The sequence below is a fragment of the Corvus cornix genome, chromosome 1 (assembly GCF_000738735.6).
Source record: "Corvus cornix cornix isolate S_Up_H32 chromosome 1, ASM73873v5, whole genome shotgun sequence".
In the NCBI taxonomy this organism is placed as follows: domain Eukaryota; kingdom Metazoa; phylum Chordata; class Aves; order Passeriformes; family Corvidae; genus Corvus; species Corvus cornix.
In genome coordinates, this window is record NC_046332.1 from 49,003,017 (window position 1) to 49,023,373 (window position 20,357).

At 37.5% G+C, this 20,357-nt stretch overlaps 1 protein-coding gene across 10 annotated transcripts in view; it reads left to right on the plus strand.

Moving 5' to 3' along the window:
- The window catches only part of FRY (FRY microtubule binding protein), a 198,884-nt gene that overhangs the window by 85,842 nt on the left and 92,685 nt on the right, over positions 1-20,357 (plus strand). For all 10 annotated transcript variants that reach the window (XM_010400303.4, XM_039566159.1, XM_039566166.1 and 7 more), the window contains exons 4-13: positions 5,164-5,303; positions 7,210-7,300; positions 7,682-7,761; positions 7,877-7,957; positions 9,503-9,671; positions 12,041-12,133; positions 12,227-12,325; positions 14,804-14,905; positions 18,789-18,892; positions 19,357-19,465. In XM_010400303.4, the coding sequence (XP_010398605.3) occupies positions 5,164-5,303; positions 7,210-7,300; positions 7,682-7,761; positions 7,877-7,957; positions 9,503-9,671; positions 12,041-12,133; positions 12,227-12,325; positions 14,804-14,905; positions 18,789-18,892; positions 19,357-19,465 (1,068 nt within the window). The remainder of the gene's footprint in view (positions 1-5,163; positions 5,304-7,209; positions 7,301-7,681; positions 7,762-7,876; positions 7,958-9,502; positions 9,672-12,040; positions 12,134-12,226; positions 12,326-14,803; positions 14,906-18,788; positions 18,893-19,356; positions 19,466-20,357) is intronic.

Here is a 20,357-nt window from a genome sequence, read left to right on the forward strand (position 1 = left end):
AACAATGAGCAGAATGGAACTTTGGCTACCCAAAGTAATCAGCGTCAAGTTTGACGCTGAAACCCCCAAACCATTTGAGATGGCTATGAAAACATTGCTTACTACCCCAAAATAGTTCTATCTCTGGCTCCCTGAGGACCAGCATTTTTTCCTGCCCATTCTGAAGCACCATTTTAGGAACAGTGTTTGTGATGGTGGTGATGGATCCAATGTCTGGAAACCTGGCTGGGCCCAGCCAGAGCTGTTTCTCTCCACACAGGTGTAAGTCAGTGTCTCCTGTTAGGCAGCCAGGATGTCTGGCTGCCAATTGCATCACCCTCCTTGAACAATTAATAGGAACTTGAGCAATGTTAATAGTGATGATGCTTATCCTGACTTGCTGAATGTCTCACCATTGGCCTAACAAGCTGCATTCCTCACACTGACTGTGTTTTCCTTTCTAGGTGTGCATGTATATAAAGAAAATACATACAGGAAATTATGTAGGTTTTTTCATATGGTTTTAAATATTTTTATAGTATATTTAAAATCATGTTTTGGAAGTCCTTGATTAGACAACTCTAGTTGCCTATTGGCAAAGAGCATTAGAGCTTCAGCATTAGCATGCTCTGTGTCCCCAGTTACAGAAAAGTTATTAAACATTGTACTAGTGAACTATGACTTAAACTTCCTATTACAGGAAACCATAAAGTTGCAGTACATGAAAAGATCAAAAGCTAGCAAAAGCCCATAATTTTCCAAGAGGGTTATCCTCACCTAAGGAAATGTTTTTATTACTCTTTTCTCAGCCTCTACTAATGTATCATTTGTTCTTACCATGGTGTATAAATGTTCCATGAACTGACAACACCAGAGGCAGAAGAAGGGCACTGTGTAATCTTGGACTGAGCTACAGACTGTGTTCCATATAAAAACACAAAATGAATGTAGTGTTTTGGCCATGGAAGTGAAAATTTAACAGGAAGGCTTAGTTTTCATATGAAGCTATCTATCCGAGGTGCCTGTTGCAGAAGTTTCAGCATAAACTGAACAAAAGCTTATTCTTGTTTCAGTTTTACTGCTCTCTTCTTAGAAATGCTCTAGGTTGGAGACTGCAGATTGGAAAGCAAAAACATTTAATCTTTTATATACTTTTAGGAGATGAAAACAAACAAAAAATCAACCAAGGGAAAAAAAGGAAACTAAAATGAATAATAACAATAATAAAAAAGTGGAAAATGCAATAAATAAATAAGGCACTAAGCAGCATACTGGTGATCAAGTGTCCTTTTTCATAACAGCCTAGACATGATTAATGATATGCTGATAATTCTTCTGATCCAGTATTATTTTTTAGATGTAGTTAGTGAATACTGATATCATTGCCATTGCAGCAGCACTGCAGTTGGCCCCTTTTGTGTTTTCCCTTTCCCTGAGTTTTACACATTGTCTTTCATCACCAGAAAAAGGCACATGGCAAAGAAAGTAGAAGAAATGGTGGTCATGGGGTCATAAAACAACCTTTGGCTCCTGTCAGAGGTTTGGGTTCAGTGTATAAAGAAGTACATCTGAAGGCAAAATTAAAGGTAACACCTTCAGCACTGAACTTGCTGTCCACTAAAAATAAATGGGTTTTCATGCAAACTGTTATGCTGGCAGTAAAATAGCTATAAACATTGGTAGAGTATAAGCAAGCTAGCTGAAATTACCCATCCACAAAATTATGGTACTAAAAAGTCCTGCTTTCTTTTTTTGTCTCACAAAGCCAAGGCTCTTAATGAAAACTAGTGAGTTCAACTTGAATAGTTATCAGTTTTAACCATTTCCAGGGCAATTTGACTTCACAGCACCGTCCAAAAAAATGCTTAGAACAAAGATGTGAATGAAAGGAGATCTCCACAATCACAAATGCATTCAGCAGCTTTGGTAAAAAGTGTAAAACTTTACTTGTGCTTGTCCATTATTTAGAATCTGCACAACAACAATTTGAAGATAAAATATGCAGACACTGTGTGAAAAATAGAGTTACAAGAAACAAACCAACACTATGCAAAAATGAAGCACTGCAATTCTGCTTTATTAAAGTGGCAATAAAATGCCCATTCAACGTACATACTGACATATGTGGTATACAAAAAAAATGCAAGGCAAAAAAATTAATGATACTGTAGGAAATTTGGTGCAGTTTTGAATATATTTGCTGTAAAAGCTCATATAAATTCATAAGTGAAATAAAAAAGGGAATCAGCATCTATTTGCTGTTAGTGGAAACATTTCTTGTATTTGTATTTTGACAATATGGCAAGACTTTTATGGAAGTATATAAATTGTAGTAAGCTATCTGAGCAGAATTTCATTACATTTACTCTTGCATTTTAGTCCAAAATAAATATTATGCATTTACATAAAGTATATTTAATGCTCTGTGAACACAGATTTTAAACAGCTCCCTACTTGTACAGCTTTCTTATCCTTAAGCTATACAGTAGGTAGTTCATTTATGATGGAAGAATATGATCATTTGTCCAACAAGGACATACTTGTACATCTGTGCACTCCCTTTCAGGAGCAGCACAGAGCTAGAATTCATCTCACTCCTGGACTTACTTCCAGTAAATGAAAGGGTTGAGTAACCGGCACGCTGGCTAGACTTCCCTCCCTTCCTGTTCCCTGAGAGCCAGGTCTTTTCCCAGTCCACCCTTCCTTCCTGTCTTAAAAGTGCAATGACAGAAAGATAAAAAAAAAGGGGAAAAAAAAGCTATATTGACCTTTTATCCCAAATGAAGACAGACACTGTAAATTCAGCAGAGAAGGTATGGCATGAGAAGATTTAACAGGAATCACTTTGACTTTTTCTGATGAAATTGTATAGGTGGGATATAGAGAACAACAGTGATAAATATGTCAGTGAAAATGCAGGAAGACCTGATTGAAACAACTTTTCATTTATAGTTAGATACTGTGATTTCTGAAAAGATATTTAGGTCTATTTGAGGACAGACTTTTTAGTAAGGCCCGTGGACATAGGACAAAGGTTAAGGGTTTTAAACTAAAAGAGGGTCAATTTTTACTGACTAGAAGGATGATATTTTTTACTGTGAGGCTGGAACAGGTTGCCCAGAGAAGCTGTGGATGCCCCATCCGTGGCAGTGTTCAAAGCCACTTTGGTTGAGGCTTTGATCAGCCTGGTCTAGTGGAACGTGTCCCTGCCAGTGTTAGGGAGGTTGGAACTAGATGACCTTTAAGGTCCCTTCCAACCCAAACTATTCTGTGATTCTATGATTTTTTGATTCTATTCTTGTCTTCCCTAGGAAACCCATTGTAATTGTATTTCATCACTAACAAGCAGTGTTGTGCTAACTTCATAAAAAGTTTTGGAAAACAGTAGAGAAGTGAGTTGGTAGTGAATAGTTTGCCCTGACAGCAGATGACTGATTTTTTCTGAGTATTTATCTGAAGGCTTTGGTATAATTGAGCCTGAAGTACTGTAGTAATTCTTCATGGAAGGCCTCCTGTCACTGCTGCAAGCAGTGCCTTCATGATTACTTCCACAGCAACTTGTTTCATATTTCAGGTGTTAAAATCTATTGCAAACACTAGATTGAAAGTTTTCCAAAAATACTACTTTCATGCAAACTTCTAACTTTACAGGGGCAGTTGTTATATCTTTCTAATGCACCATGTTTAATTTTAGGTCATAATACCATAATAATAATACTTCATCCTCAAAGTGTCTCATTAACTTTAGACCACAACATCACTGTGAAGTAGTTAAATCCTGAGACTGAAAAACTACAAAAGAGGTTCAGAGTTACTCATCCAGACTAAGTGTCATCCACAAGAGTTCTCATTTAAGGCTGTAGTAATATTTGGGAATGCTTGGTCTGCCAATTTTCCTCTTGTCTTAGTCACAGCATTCACACGAGTTTGGTGTTATACTAGACATTAAACTCTATTGTTTTTCCTCAAGCTGGAAAAATGTGCAGGTTTAAGTTTAAGCAGGTGGATAAACCTGACATAGTTAATTACATAATCAGTGTGCTTGGCATGCAGTACACACACGCATCAGGAGCTTTTCACTCCTGATACTCAGCACTTCACAGGATCAAGCCCTTCATGATCTTGAGGTGGTCAAAAATCTCCAGATCACTAATTTCATCCCTATTTTAAATAGTAGTTTTTTATTTTCTTAGAATGTCCACAAATGCTGTAGCTGTGAACATTCAGTTGCAATATATTTATTATCCTCTTGTATAATAATGGGAGGTTTTTTCACCCTACTTGTTGATCTTTTGATGTTTTGTAGCTTTATGGTTTCCTGTAATAGGAAGTTTAAGTCATAATTCAGTAACAGCATGCTCAGTAACATTTCTGTAATTGGTGACACAGTTAACGCTGAGTGAGAGGTAATCTTCCTATCCAGTATGCCACTACAGCTGCTTAATCGGCAGCTTCTAGGGAATAATTCTAAACTATGTTTTGTTTATTTGTGCCCACAAAGACACAAGAAACTCTAAATATTTTCCTATATATAAAAGCAAAGTCTAAGGTTTCAGATATGCAAGCCTAAGATGCATTCATCTGCATGGTCAGTTGATTAAAATTATTGCAGAACTTGTGGTGTTTGTCAAGATATTCTGAGTGTCAGGAGGGGCATCCAGCAGTCAGATATAATCCCTGAAGACAGTACCTCTGATCCGTTGCTTTTTCTTTCCTTACAATGTGCTTGAACTCAAATCAACATTGTGTAACAAATCAAAATAACTTGCTTGAAGAACTAGATGGTTTTCTGGTATGTTGTAAGATGTGATACACAATTTTAATGCATTTTGATATCATCAATATAAAGACTCTATCAACATACACTCCAGTGTTGCATTTCTGCTTACATTTTATAGAATAGATAGATAGAATAGATTCATTTAGGTTGAAAAAGACTTTTGAGATCATCAAGTTCAACCACAAACCCAACACTGCCAAGTCTAAACACTAAACCATGTTCCTGTGTGCCATGTCTGCACATCTTTTAAAGACAGGAAATGCAGAATATGAAGTCACTGCTTGTACCATAGTTCTCAAAAATTGGATGAAAATGAGAAAGAACCATTGAATTAGTACATTTTTCAGGAGGAAGGAAAACTTGAAAGGCATTTAATTTGCTGATTTGTTGAATTTTCCCAATAGGTTATAAGCTCAATGAGCTCACTTTCAGAATATTGTCTACCCTCTATCCTGCGCACTTTGTTTGATTGGTATAAAAGGCAGAATGGCATAGAAGATGAATCTCATGAGTACAGACCAAGAACAAGCACTAAATCCAAAAGGTATGATTTTGAATATGCATATATGGGTAATTGATAAATTCTATGGTAAAGTGTGTTACGTTTCACCCATCAGCTTTTGTGAGGTAACCATTGCTTGAAAGTTATATCTGTTTTCTGCTTGTTCCTGGAACTCTTCTCTTGGCTTCCTGACAGATGGAATAATTGTGTTTTTCACGTTATGCTCCTCATAGTTCAAACACAACAGTGCTCTAGTGTTTGTCTTACTGATGTTTTGGATGCTTTCATGTCATTTAAATACTGGTTTGTATAAACTGTATTTACTCAAGTGATCAGGCAATAATTCTGTGCCACTTGGAAGAATTTTTCTTATATAGCATTCTGCTTACACGTGAAAATTTCACATATACCTATCCTCAATCCAAAAACAGTCAAGAGAGTTTCAGCAACACACCTCTTAAAAGTTACAAGCACACAAAAATAATGATATCAGTAGTTTGTCAGTAATAAGGCAGCAGGCTGATCTTTGTTATTTTGAGGTCTGGCAGTGTGGTTCAGGTATATTCTTCAAACCTAGAGGTTTTCTGGCTATTTCAGTACTACATTTACACACTTCAATGAAACAGCAGGAGAATCAACATTGTCAGACCTGGTGTTTGGAAGTGCATAGGCAATTCTTCACGTTAGGATTATATTAAAACCCCATAACTATAAAAGGCAGTAGCTAGAACAAAGGGGTGGGAGCTAGGTTTAGATGCCAAGGTAGAAATGGACCTGAATTAGACTCTTTATGTCAGTAGGCAGTATGAGGACATAGTTCATTAATTAGATGTCTGCTTTTGGGTGAGATGAATCCTCTCCTTGAATTGCTGCTTTCTCTCACACAACTACCTGCTCATAAATAGCTGTCTTCAGGAACTCTGCCCAAAATGTAGCTGAAAGTCAGTTTAGCAGTGAAACAAGGCCACTCTTTCAATTGGTGGTGTTACAGAAAGAATGTATAACCAGTCCTTTCTCCAGTTAATGTAAAACCAAGGAAACCAAAATGCAATTAACTTACTTCATCACTGATCAAGCTGTACTCTTAAATGCCTGTTTTATTACAAACACATAAGTACAATTGAAATCACTAAAACTCTAAATGTTTATGAGAATTGTGCTGAATTTACACAAAAATCCCACTGAAATCATGCTAAGTGCTTCAAATGGACTGCAGAACTGTTCCTTTAATGTTCAATTTTACAAAAAGTACTGTATATTTCATGTTACCTTTTCAGCACACTTTGAAACTTTGATCAGGTGATCCAAATAGGTATTTTTTGGTATTTTTATTGCAAGATATTCACCTCACACTTTTATTCCTCTGTGTTTGTTCTGTACGAAAGATGTTTTTGAATCATTTGACAAATGTTGCCAAAGTTAAAAATTTAACACTGGAACAGTTTTTAGAAGATGTGTGTTGTAGTGTGGTTGTGAATTCTCCATTGGTGCTTTTAAGGCATTTTTCAAAATTCATGACAAGTCTGAATATTAATTTGATAGCACAAAGTACATTTGCCTCCAAAACACTTTGGAATAATTAAGGATGGTCTAAAGGGTGTCATCAGTGAGGAATTTGAAATGAAATCCGTTTGTTAGAATACAGAACCAACAAGTTTCCTTGGTTTTGTTTTGGTTTTTTATTGTTGTCTTTAACTGGGAAAAAAGAGGGAGGAAATGGACAGTGATATTTAAGCATTTGAAACAATGTCACAGTAACAAGTTAGATTTGGTCTGTTTATCTCAGATTTTAAGAATATAACAGTACATTACTTTCTGGAATGCTGGACTGCAGTTTGAAAGGTAGAACACAATTCCCTGTTATCTGTATTTGTGTAACTGAAGAAGGCATATAATATGAATTATGACACATCTCCAAAATATTGTGTTTCTTGGTTTGATTTTGCAGTGATGAACAGCAGAGGGACTATTTAATGGAGAGAAGAGATCTGGCTATTGATTTTATTTTTTCTTTAGTATTAATAGAAGTTTTGAAACAGGTATGAGTTCTTACATTATCTATTAACTAATAAATGATGGAAATTACCAATGCAAGTGAATTTTGGGGTTCTTTCTATTTGCATCTTTAAGATTATAATAAAAACTTTACGTACAGTCTGCATGCTAGTTCATTGCTGTCTTTCTTGCACCTGTAGTATAAGTAGTATTCTGTGCTCATAAAGACTTGACTTTGCCAAGTCTTTGGAGCTAAAGTATTTCTCTCCAAAACTAAATAAAGCTTAAGTGACTGGCTCATTTTAGCTATTTTATTAGGTACATGCTATTTTAACTGATACCTTTCTGAATGGTTGATATTCATGAGTAATACTAGCACTAGCGTAATATATGTGTACTTGTTATATTTTATTTTGTGTTTACAGATTCCACTTCATCCTGTAATAGACAGTTTGGTAAATGATGTCATTAACTTGGCTTTCAAGCACTTTAAGTACAAAGAAGGGTAAGGCTCTTTTTCATGCAAAAATTCTATGTGAAAGATACTTCCTTATTTTTTTAGTAGTTGTGGTTTAAACAGTATGCTTTCTCAGCTGAGAATTGTTTTTCTCTCTTGCTAGGTACCTTGGTCCTAACACTGGAAATATGCACATTGTTGCAGATTTGTATGCAGAAGTAATAGGTGTTCTAGCTCAAGCAAAGTAAGCAAAATTCAATATATTATTTCCCCCGTAAATATGACAAAGTCTACTTGCTTAGTATGTGAATATTCTGATTTTCTCACTTTCTTTAAATATTCTGTAGGAATAAGTCATTTCAGTTCATTGGCCTTCTATTTATCCAGATGTTCTAGAACATAGGCCTCTAGAGAATCACAGGCTTTCTGCATCTAGTCCAGTGATACCAAATAAATTCAACTCAACTACAGCAACATTATTTTTTCTATCTCAGCAATGACGTCTGTAGAAAGCCCAAAGGGCTGAATAAAGCTATTTTAACTAGTTTTTTTGTAGATGCTATTTTTCTTTGGCTGGGCAAACCTATAAATGGCTATCCTCCTACATAGCAACAATATTAAGGTTCTCTGCAGTTATTTCAGCTCAGAACTTAATGCATCTCCTTCTGAACCCTTCGTCCTTCTTCGGACAGATGACATAAAATACTTTGTGGGTCAGATCTTAAATTTTGAGTCTGAAAACTGTGAAGCTCAGACTCTCAAGTACCCAATATAACATCTCATCATACACTTAAACCATAACTAAGCAGAGGATGAATTTTACTGTCCTGATGTAATGCTATCTGTCTCCTGACATTTTGGTGTTGCTGAGGGTGAGTCTCAGCTCTACAAAACCAGTCAGTTTGGCTTGATGTGGCTAAAACAGTTTGAGTTTCTGGCAATCATGTAAATTCAGCTAAGGCCTTACCCGGTCTGCTAAACTGTCTGGGTCAAATGCAGAAGGAAAAGTTGAATCTGTATCCAAAGCTTCAAGTTGACTGTCAGAGTTCTGAAGGGCTTTGCTAAGATGTTTCTATCACTGAAGGACTCTTCCTGCTAACGTGTTTCTTTCAATTCACTTGTGTTGTCTATCAAGGGTGGTAACAAAAGTGTGTTACATTTTACACCTAGCCATGAAAATTACATTATTTTCAATTTGTCTTAAAAAGGGCAGGAGGTCCTGTTGGATGGTCTTTCTATATATCATTGGACAATGGTCTCCAAAGACACCTTCAATATATTCATGGGGGAGACCAAAACAGAGCCCTCTACCCCATGTTGTTGTAGTTATTAATGCTTAAGTGTTACTGTAATGGCTTTTAGGAAAAAAAAACTGAAGGGACAAACTGCCTGTCTGAATATTTTCAGGGTTATAATATAAACATTTTCTTTTGAAAATATGCATGTACTTGCAAGATAACTATCTTTCATCATGGATTTTTGAAAAACGTGTGAAGGGGTTATTTAAATGATATTGTTAGGTCTTATGTAGAAGAGGTGCATGGTAATAAAATAATTTGAAATATGTGGTTATCTAGAGGGACTAAGATCAGGCTGTATGCTTCATTTTCTCAGTTTGTTAGAAGTGAAAGAAAGCTAAACAAAAAAAATCTTTCAAATAGTGAGTGAAATGGTATTTTTATACAACCTAAGTTTTATCTTCTTTAGGTTTATCCCAATTTATATACTTTACAATACATTTCAGATATTGATTTTGAACTTTTTGGAACTAACCCATCTGAATTCATAGATTTCCTGCTGTAAAGAAGAAATTTATGGCAGAGCTAAAAGAGTTGCGGCATAAAGAACAAAGCCCATATGTAGTTCAAAGCATTATCAGTCTTATAATGGGAATGAAATTCTTTCGCATTAAGATGTATCCTGTGGAAGACTTTGAAGCTTCTCTTCAGTTTATGCAGGTAAAATTCTTAAGTGTATAACTGTGATTTCCAGAGCTTTTTGAATTGGCTAGCCTTTATCTTTCGTGTAATACTCTAGGAGATTTTCAATGTGTCATTTCCACATAAACCTATGTGCAGCTACTTTCTGCTTGTTCTGAACCCCTCAGTGCTCCAGTCTCTGGAGAGTGTTGTTCCATACCAACTTTTCATCAGTCATATATATACCTCTAGTCCCTACATCTCACCCTCCAGCTAGAAGAGTTTTGTTTTGTAGACCCCAGACCTTGCACCCCACTGTCCCACAGCTGTCCCTTGCCCTGTGTCACTGCCTAGATGTGTCTCCCTAGCTGCTCACTGCCTGCAAAGTGAATCTTCCAACGCTGACACAGTTGCCAGGAAAGAAAGAAACTTCTGATGGAGGAAAACACTGAGGAAGAGACAAAGAATGGGGCAAAAGCTGGATGGAATTTCCTTTGGATGTGTTGTGTCCTTTCACGACACCTTCACTCTGCTTCCTGTAGGGTGCATTCTGTACCCTGCTCGTTTAAAAGTCACTAGTACAGAGCATAGTTTTACTATAATGAATGCTTTAAATTAATAGATTGCATGATTTTGCAAAAGGCAAGAAACTATTTCATGTTTCAACATTCTTGCTGGTAATGTACAATTGGTTCTGTTCCCACCAGCAGGTTTCTTTAGCTTAATGTTTCTATTCCCCTGTTTTCTGTTGGGATCACCCGCGTGGTTACATGGTTTGTAGCAACTCATCCAGTAAAATAAATGTTTTATGTAAACCTCTATGTAAAGATTAGCATATTGATGGTGTGAATGGAGAAAACAAATCAATGTTAGATGCCCTCAAGTAAGGATTTGGCATTGGAATATAGATATACAGGCATACAAACACACTGAGCTATTTCTCTTAAGTCCTGAACAGGAAGAACGCTCTGTATCGGCTTTGCAATATATTCTAAACCATATTTAATAGCACATTTAAGACATACTTAACAACATAGAAGCAGGTAATTTTTCTTCTTACCTTACTCCTAATTATGTAGACTCATACCAGTAAGTGTCGACTTAAACTAAGTTATCCAGAACTGGCAAAATATCAAAGTAATGTGTGTTCAGTGCCCATGACTTGATGAGTGAATGAGTTTGTGGCACAGCTTTATCCAGTGTTTACTACTACTGAAATCTGTGGTAAAACTCTTATATAGTAGAACTGAAAATTTGGATCTCTACCTTCCTCTGCTACAATATCTCAGCACTAAATTAATTCTTACATTTACTACTCTGCATCATAAGATGCACTGTACATGTCGGAAAACCTGGGTTGCTCAGTTTGGTGAAGTACATTTCAACTCTTTGGGCAGTTTGTCTGTTTGAGTATCTCCATGCAATGTTTCATTTAAAGGCTCTGTCACACCAGTGCTGCTGTAGTAGAGAGAGACACTTTCAACAGGTGAGCTAATTTCAGGAGTGAACTCCATAAGAGCCTGCCTTCCCCCAAGGAGTGCAGAAGCACCTCAGGAAGGCTGGTTGGAGTGACTGAAGCCATGTATTGTATAATCCTGTTTGCACAAAGGAAAAGTTATGCATTATCTGAGGTGTAAACTGCTCTGCATAAATGTGCAGAAAAAATGGTCAGTGGGGACCTTCCTTATAAAGTCAGCGGTTGTTTGGGCCTTGAACCTGGAGAAGAAGTAACTTTGGAGGATTTGTCATCCTCAGAGAAGTTGTAGACACAAGTGGGTGGATGCTTATCTCCCCTCCCTCACTTCCTGAGCAACACAGCTGTCTGGAGAGTAGTTTGCTGCATGTTTAGGACAAAGTCTGTTTTTACTTTCTCTCTGAATCCCCAGTTGCAGGCTGGAAATTGTCCTCACATAGCACAATTCCATATTGACCCTTAATATGCAACGAATCCCAGCAATGAAATTTATTCAAAAATATTTACAATAAGTTTGTTCATTGCCTTGTGTATCTTACCAGAGAATTGCATTCCTTTTCTGGCCTCTCAAAGCATTGTGTAAAGCAGTCTCTGTTGACTATCAGTGTTACTCCTGAAGATACACATAAGGAAGGCATGAGGTCAGCCCCTGAGTCCAGCTCCATTTTCAGTCCAAAACATCACCAGGCACAGCTGGAATCAGTGGAGAGTTTCTGGATTAGAGTAACAGCTTCTTGATCTTGACTTATGTCCTGCTTTATGCTTGCTGCAAAATGCAGATTTAGAAGTTAAGAGGCAAATGTTTTCAGTGGGATTTGCAGGATAAAAATAGTCACTGCCACATGATACGCATTCAGCAAACATTCAGAGGTCTTTATTCCAGCTGATATGCAATTTATGTTTCTTGTTTGTTTTTGTGGTTTTTTTTATTTAGGAATGTGCACATTATTTCCTTGAAGTTAAAGACAAAGATATCAAGCATGCCCTGGCAGGACTGTTTGTTGAAATTCTTGTCCCCGTAGCTGCTGTGAGTTTATTTTTGATGTTGTTTGCATAATTTTTTAAAATTAGATAAAAAGCTTGTGATATAGTGTTTTACTAACATGAAATTTTCTTTCAGGCTGTTAAAAATGAGGTGAATGTCCCCTGTCTGAGGAACTTTGTTGAAAGCCTGTATGATACAACGCTTGAACTTTCATCACGAAAGAAACACTCATTGGTTAGTAACCCTAAGAAGCAGAGGTTAAAATTCTTTGTCACAAATGTTTCTGAGCAAGACTCTTGGGAAATTGCAAAATGTTTTATCTGCATTTGCCTATAACCAATACATTTCTATTTGCAGGGAAGATTATTGTGTTCACAGAAAATAACTGTGCTTACTTTACTCATAATATGATCTAAATTAATCTAAGTCAAACATGTTTTCACCTTCTGGTTCTGTGATTATTAAATGGTTAGGTTTTCTCATAGTTATTATGTGTAAACATTAGGAGAAGAGGAGAAAGAATAGAGTTCACTTCTTGTCAAGCAAGAACAAATGAGGCATGTGGGAACAACTCTTTCACAGGGCTTAAATAATACATTGTAGGAAGAAAAAAATGTATAACACATGCCCTTTTAAATCCATAACTTGGCTACTGTGTAGATCCCTATTTCATTTTTTTGTGTGTGAGATGAACAGTGGCACTGCAGTGTATTTTTGGAATCATGAGATGATCTGAATTAAATGAGGATCTGAGTCAGTTTGATGCTGGCTACCTTAAGCAGTCTGTCTCTCCAACTGGGTCAGCGCTCGCCAGCAGTGTGGCATTAGCTAATTTATTTTGAAGTCTTGAACCTTTTAAGTAAAGAAAGTTTGTCATTTGTCCTCCCTCATTCTAGGGGAAAGTCAAAAAGACTTCCCTGTTTCCAGTTCTTTCGGCAAATGCTGGTGACTGGAGCTAGTGAAACTGCTGGGAGGACTGCAGGAGTGTGCTTGAGCTCTCTGCCTGTTAAAACATTCCCAGGGGACAGTCAGAGCATCCCCTGGGGTGCAGTCCCGATCCAGTTTGAATTAGCAGGAGGCTTGAGATGGATTTCTAATTTCACTCTGCTTGTGTTTGTGTGGCTCTGTTCCACTCTACTGAGTTAATAAAACATTGTTGTAGCTGCAGGAGGGTAGAGCTTTTCTGTACAGTTTTTACATGAAATAGAACTTCCCAAACTGTGGCCAGACTTGCCAAAGTCAATACCACGTTCTTGAGAAAGGATTGTGCAGCTGGGCCTTTGCATTTGATTGCTTGTCTACACATACCACACTGGAGGCTACATAGTTAAAAGTGACAAAATAGAATAGATTCTTGTGAGGGTGTGATTAGAAATACAAACATTGCAAGGAGGAGGAGGAGGGGAAAGGCAAACAGTTGACAGAAATAGCTGCAGTGCATATTTCCAGGCTTCCAGGAAGAAAGCACACTCCTTAAAGTCTGAACAGGACCAAGATCAGTGTTTGGTGAATCCATGCACTAACTGTACAGATGGGATGGGGGAATTAATCTTGCTCCATTTTGTATCTAAAAGTACCTCGTATGAGCTAGTCATTAAGGTTCTTCTGGTAGTGAATGGAGAGAATTAGGAAATTCCAGGAGAAGCTTTATCTTCCCTTCTAGGGATCTTCCTTAGGATGGGTTGTGACACTCTTGGAATGTTACTAAACTCTGTGATCCCATCAAATACTCAACTGTATAGTAAGAAAGTCTTCTGTGAGAAGACTTCAGTTATCCTCTCCCATATGTATTTTGGACATGATAAAATCTAATGTGCATTTGCCATTTGCTCAAGAAATTACATTTAACCTAGCTATAGACAGTTTATGTTGCATGTTGAGGGAACAGAAGCTGAGATTTGTGATGCGTTTATTCTTTGAGCTGTGACTGAAGTTAGAAGTTAGAGATAACTTTTAGAATAATTAATTTTAAAGTGAACGTTACCTTATTTTTGATTAACACCTTTTACATCCTGACAGGATATATTAGCAATACAACTAAAACCTTAGTCTTACTGAAATACTGGAGTCAGTTTCAAAATTAATAGGTGCATTTTAGCTTATTTTTTTAGTGTAACATTTACAAGATAAATGTTAAAGTAAGTGTTGACAAAGGGACTGTGTTCCAGTATTTCAGATTCTGTTTTCTACTTTGCTTCTTTTTGGTTTTCACTTCACAAGGGGTAACTCCCAGCAGATCCGGGCATTCCCTATATTTTAACACAGTTCTTTAGGGGGCTTGTTGTGTCTCTCGGTAAGTATTGTGACTGCAGATTTGGAGGAGTAGTAGTCCTCTGATTCACAAGTTCCAATGATCTCTGTGGGTCCTGTTTTTATAATAATAAAGTTTAGTTATTTCCATGCTATTATTTCTCAGTAAACTGACATAACTTAGCCCTGAGAGTCTATAAAATTGTGCCCTATCTTTGGGATTTCTTATACTGCTATGAGTACACATTTGGTTGGTTTTAGTTCATCCATGAAACATGTCTGTAACAGCTTTTGAGAAGGCTCCTTATAAGTTGTACCACTGATTAATGTATTTATGTTGGCTAACTTGTATTGCCCAAAATGGAGGAGTTAGAACTTCAAGTTTACAGTAGCTCTAGTAAGTTACTTTTGTGTTGTGTAGACATGCAAATAACACTGTATCGACATCCATTTCCTTATTAGGCTTTGTACCCTTTGGTAACCTGCCTGCTTTGTGTCAGTCAGAAGCAGTTCTTTTTAAACAGATGGCATATTTTCCTCAACAACTGCCTGTCCAATCTCAAGGTTAGTATATCCTGGTTTTAATGTTATATTGAAACTTCGGTATGCACTACTGATCTGTTGCATAGCCTTCTTAGGTAAATGTGCTGAGTTACTGCTATTATCTGTTCCCATACATAATTTTATTCCTGACAGTACAAGTTCTTATCTGTGCAGATTTTTTCAGTAGCAAAAAAAGGATATCTTGGGCCTAGTGTGAATTTCTACTGTTCCTCTAGCTTAAACCAAGCCTGAGTCAAACACCTGTGAAACAGACAGAATTGCTGATGAAAGTTATTAGGTTGAGTGACATACCAAAACTGATCCAACATAGCTGAAAATGTGACTAAATTAAGAAAGTGTTTGGCCACTACCTTCTCAGTACAGAGAAAGTGATGCCCCAACCATTGAAACAATCTCTTCACCAGACAGATGGGCACCTTAAAACCCAAGCCAAACTCACAGCTGGAAGAAGAGCTGGAAATCCGTCTGTTAGCAGGAGAGTTGTGCACATCAACATGGTATATGGGACCATCACCATGTGTGGCCTCCCTCAAACCACATAATCTATTTGGTTTCTCAAGAGCCTCCACACTCCATAGAGCACAGTCTCCTTCCCAAAATAAGGTCAAGCATACACTAAAAAAGCTAAAAGGTTTATATTCTAATCATATTTCTGATTTTAATATAAACTAGCAAATCTCTGATTTTATGGAAACAAACTTTTCTCTTGAATTAATAAAGGAAATTTCTGCCAGAGCATGGAAATATTTGACCATAGCCACATTCTGGCCAAAGGACATTTCCTACCATCCTGTTGAATGTGGTTGTCTCGGTTTGGGGCAAATTAGGAGGAAACGTCCAAAATGAACAGGTCCTCTAATAGAAGGCAGGTTTCAGCAGCCCCTCCCCCACCATGTTCAGAAAGAAATTTCTTGGAGGAAAGTGAAAAAAAGCTGTTTATTTAACAAGCAGGGTATACACAGGCACGAAATAGAACGAATAATGTTAAATAGTAAAACCTCTTGCTGCAGAGAAGACCTGGTAGATTTGGAGTCCCCTCTGTAGGTGTGGCTCTGCTCTCTCCGGAGCTGGGGTGTGGCCTGGGCTCCTCCAGGCCGTAGTGTCGGGCCTCCTGGTGATGTTCTGGTGTTCCTGAACAGTTCCAGGAGAAGAAGAAGAAGCTACAGTTCCAGGAAAAAGTTCTTGCCTCAGTTAGCAGGCTAGCTAAAACGCAGAGAAGTTTAACTCTCCGTCTCTCTCCTGAGAAAAGGAGCTGAGAGCTGGGGAAAAAGCAGGAAGGTGCTTCCTCAGCTCTGCAGCGGTGAGAACACAGCGAGGTCTATGAGTCCTTGAACACAAACTGCTCTGAAGAATTCACTCGGCTTTCCCCCCCCCCCTTTTTCTTTCGGACCCGGCTTAAAGACGCAGAAAGGCACAGGATTCATGTCTGGCATAGAGCAGGCAATAGGGGATACAGTATCATAAAGTCACCCCAAGACAGTGGTGTGAAAGTTAATGAGTATCCTGGTTTTGAAAGGGAACATTTATTGTTAACTGAACTTCATTGGCAAAAAACTGTTCAAGGCAGGAATTCTACATAGGAGAGAGTCAAAGCTCTATGTTTCATTTAGAAGGAAAATTTTTTCAGTGGGAGCAACTGTTCCTTGTTTCCAAACAACCTGGGACAATGGAAAAAAAAGCCTCAGTACAATTTGAGCCAAGAGTGCAGAACTTACTTTACAAAAAATGGGTCAAACAACACCTGTCCCAGGAATGAATCCATGGGTACCAAAACAATATCCCTTCGGTCTGGATGGGCTAGACTTAATGCCATATTACTGGAAAAAAGAAATGCAGCAATTAAAGAAAATGGGCCTCACTCCTGGCAGTCCAGTTGCTCTTCCTCCAGTCAGAGGAAAAGAGGCAGAGGCATTGAAAAAGAAATTTCTAGAAGAGCAACAGCAACAGATAAAAGCCAGCAGCATTTACCAATCAAGAACCAGAGTGGATCTGGGTAGAGCTCTGCCACCAATTGCTACCATGTTCAAAAGGCCTTTGACACATTCTTCAACACCAGCACTGAGTTTGGCACTACCAGCAATAGTAAAGAAACCACATCCACTGCCAGTACATCCTGTTGGAAAGTGAAAATGATGTCAGGTGTATTAGGGCAAATACTCCTTGTTCTGACAGGATTATTGGCTGGGTTTTTCTTGTTGACAAAAATCTTGAAATATTAAGGAGACTGAATTGGTGGTGGACTTCTCTTAGTTTTCCAAAGGGTGAAGCACTGTGTGCTTTCTAAAGTACTGGGAATTTCCAAGTACCACCATGAACTTGGACAGATCCTGTTCATGGACACACCCATGACGTATCTTAGGGTTTTTATCATCTTCCTCTTAATCCTGTTTCTGCCACACAGCTTGCTGTTCTGACAGGAAACTGGTCTACTATTTTTTGAAAACTCCAATAATATTGGTCTCAGCCCTTTTCTCCTCCTTCTTTCTCAATGGCCCTCACAGCTAACTATCTCATCACTGGGATATTTGGACATTTGCTAACAGATAGCTTCCTCCTCTGCTACACAGTCTCTTGTTACCATAACTTGGTTAGCCACAGCCTGCTGTTTTCTTGAAAGCTTTGGAATAAGAATAAACTTTGATAAATATACTTCATCACCTGCTCAAGAAATCAAATTCTTAGGTCTGAAGTGTACAAGGACCGACATGATTATACCTGATCAAAAATGGATTGAAAGTAAACAGGTTAATAAACAAATTGATTGTAAAAATTTTTTTTATTTTAAAATCTTGCAGATATTAATGGGCCGGGTAAAGTCTGGCTTTCCTTTTACTACTTATTCTAAACATGTGTGACAATGGTTGTATGCTGCAATAGTAAACAAAAAATTATATTCAGTTTTCTGTCCATATAAAGCTTTATTGCATAAAATGTGTGTCAAGGAGTTAAATGGAAATTGCAGCCCAAGGACAGTATTTCTGTTCCTAAGCTTGTGACAAATGACACATTGAAAGTTGAAGTCATCTCCTATATCACTGGCGAATTGTCTTCCCATCATTTTGCAGGACCCAGACCAATACACATTCAGGAATTACTGATGGCATCAGTTGCAGTTTCTTTGATCAAACCGCTGTCTTTGATCCATGACTCAACATTTGTCTGCCGAAAATATCTCAGATTTTTGCCATGGAGATTTGTTCTGTGAGCCAGACAAACCTTATCTCAGGTCGAAGTGTACTGGACTCCTTCAAAATTTAACCCAGCGGATGGCTCATCATGAGGGAGACCATCTGATTGGACTGCACTTACTTGTCCCTGTCTGCACTCAGACAGCCCTTACAACTGCCACAGAAGCAGAAAACTGCATATGACTGAAGAGACCCAAAGACAATCTTGTACTAGTTTCCAAAAATAAACAGCAATCCAGACAGATAAACCAATTCAGTCCAGCTGGTCACAGATGCCATGTTAACTAGGCCAGCCTGAGCATCCACAGATTTTTGTCCTTTCACTTTTGAGTATGTGTGGTACGTTCCTTTATCTGTTCTTCATACTATGCCTCCATCCCAGGCCAGCAACTTTTGAATTGATGGAATCTACTGAGTATTAGGTTTTCTTTTCATAGTCAAACTGAGGGGCTTTCAAACAGAGATTTTAAATTGTAATGTATCTAATTTAACTAACTTGATACTTGGGTTTTTCAACAACTTAAATAATAACAGAGGCAGGTCAGATGCATAAGCATCCTACAGCTGCAGGAGTGGAGCACTGAGCAGCTGTGAGGCTGTCATTTCATTATCAAAATGCTGAACCTTGGCATCCATTAAGTGCTGAATTTCCTTGCTAATTTGTGCCTGAAGTTTTTTCTTATATGTTTGTCTAGAACAAGGACCCAAAAATGGCTCGAGTTGCACTGGAATCTCTGTACAGACTACTGTGGGTTTACATGATCAGAATTAAATGTGAAAGCAACACAGCTACCCAAAGGTAAAATGCTTTATTTGTAATGAAAATCCTTCGTAGAGTGGATGTTGCCAATGAAGGGTTTTATAGTTCTCCTGAATTCTTTCAAATTGAACCTGTTTCTGTTGTGAAATAAGAAACTCAACTGTGCACAACAAAATATTCCATTTTGTGGCAGTATCAGTTATTCTGTCACCTATAAAAGTTACTGTATAAAGTGTTCCTGCTTTTGGAAAAATTAGAAGTCACTCTTTGTTCAGTGTAAGTTAAAAATACTTTTGTAGTGGCCATTGATTGGTTTATTTTTACTTGTAATATAGTAATGAAATAAAATAATTACGTTGAATCCATAGCAAAGGGTCAGAACAAGATACCCCATTACATTTTCATTTCAAAGGAAATATTTTCTGGTCTTTCTAGATGGAGTGTGATGGTAAGTGAAGGTCTGCAAGGTCCAGAAGTGTCTAATGTTTCTTTTTCTTTTGCAGCCGACTTATTACTATTGTCACAACCCTTTTCCCAAAAGGGTCCCGGGGTGTTGTGCCAAGAGATATGCCTCTAAACATCTTCGTGAAGATAATACAGTTTATTGCACAGGTATGGGAGAGCCATGCATATGTCTTTCCATGTAACGAACAACTTGTTTTCCCAATAACAAATGAACAAATAAGTGAACTTCTAATGACTGAATTTTTTGCAGCCCTGTTGACGTTATCTTTCATCTAGGGAATGATGAAATTATAGACCGAACTGGGGCAAACTTCTTTTTAGCAACAGGTTTTGAGTAACCTCATTCCATTGAAAATTGATAAAAATAGGTTTAGTTCAACTGAAATGTAGTTTTTTTAATTTCCAACAAGACAGAAGATGAATTTGTTGACACACTCTGACTGTCAAAAAAGTTCAGAATAGTAAGCCATGTTTCATCCTGATACTGAATCATCCCTGCTGTATAGGACAATAAGTTGCACTGCTTTCAAATCAGTAAGTCAGATGTCAGCCAAGTTCAGCGTGGAAATGACACGTAGTTTTCATCAGTTCCATTGGGAACTGCTAAAATAAACTAACCTGCAGTGCTGGAAGTTTCATTTCTTTTGTGACTTAAATTCAGAAAATTTTCCCATTGAGCAAAGCACTTAAGCACATACTTAAAGTCTCTGAATAGGAATGAATCAAACAGATGCTTAAAATCTTCCCTTAACTGTGCCATCTGTGAACAAGCTCTCTTTATGTAAAATACTGTGTTAGTACCATAATTACCACAGTTTAAATGAAATAATTAAAAGCTGTATTTCCAAAATGGATCATTTTCTATTTAAATGCTATACATTTTTGATTTTGTCAACATAAAGCAATGTTAAAAGCTTAGATCTGGTAATATGTTCTGCGTACTTCTGAAAATCCGTTTTTCCATATATTTAAATAAACCCTGATTAAACTGGTTTTCAACATTCTGTAGCCTTAATGAAAATAAGTAGCAGAAGTGAGC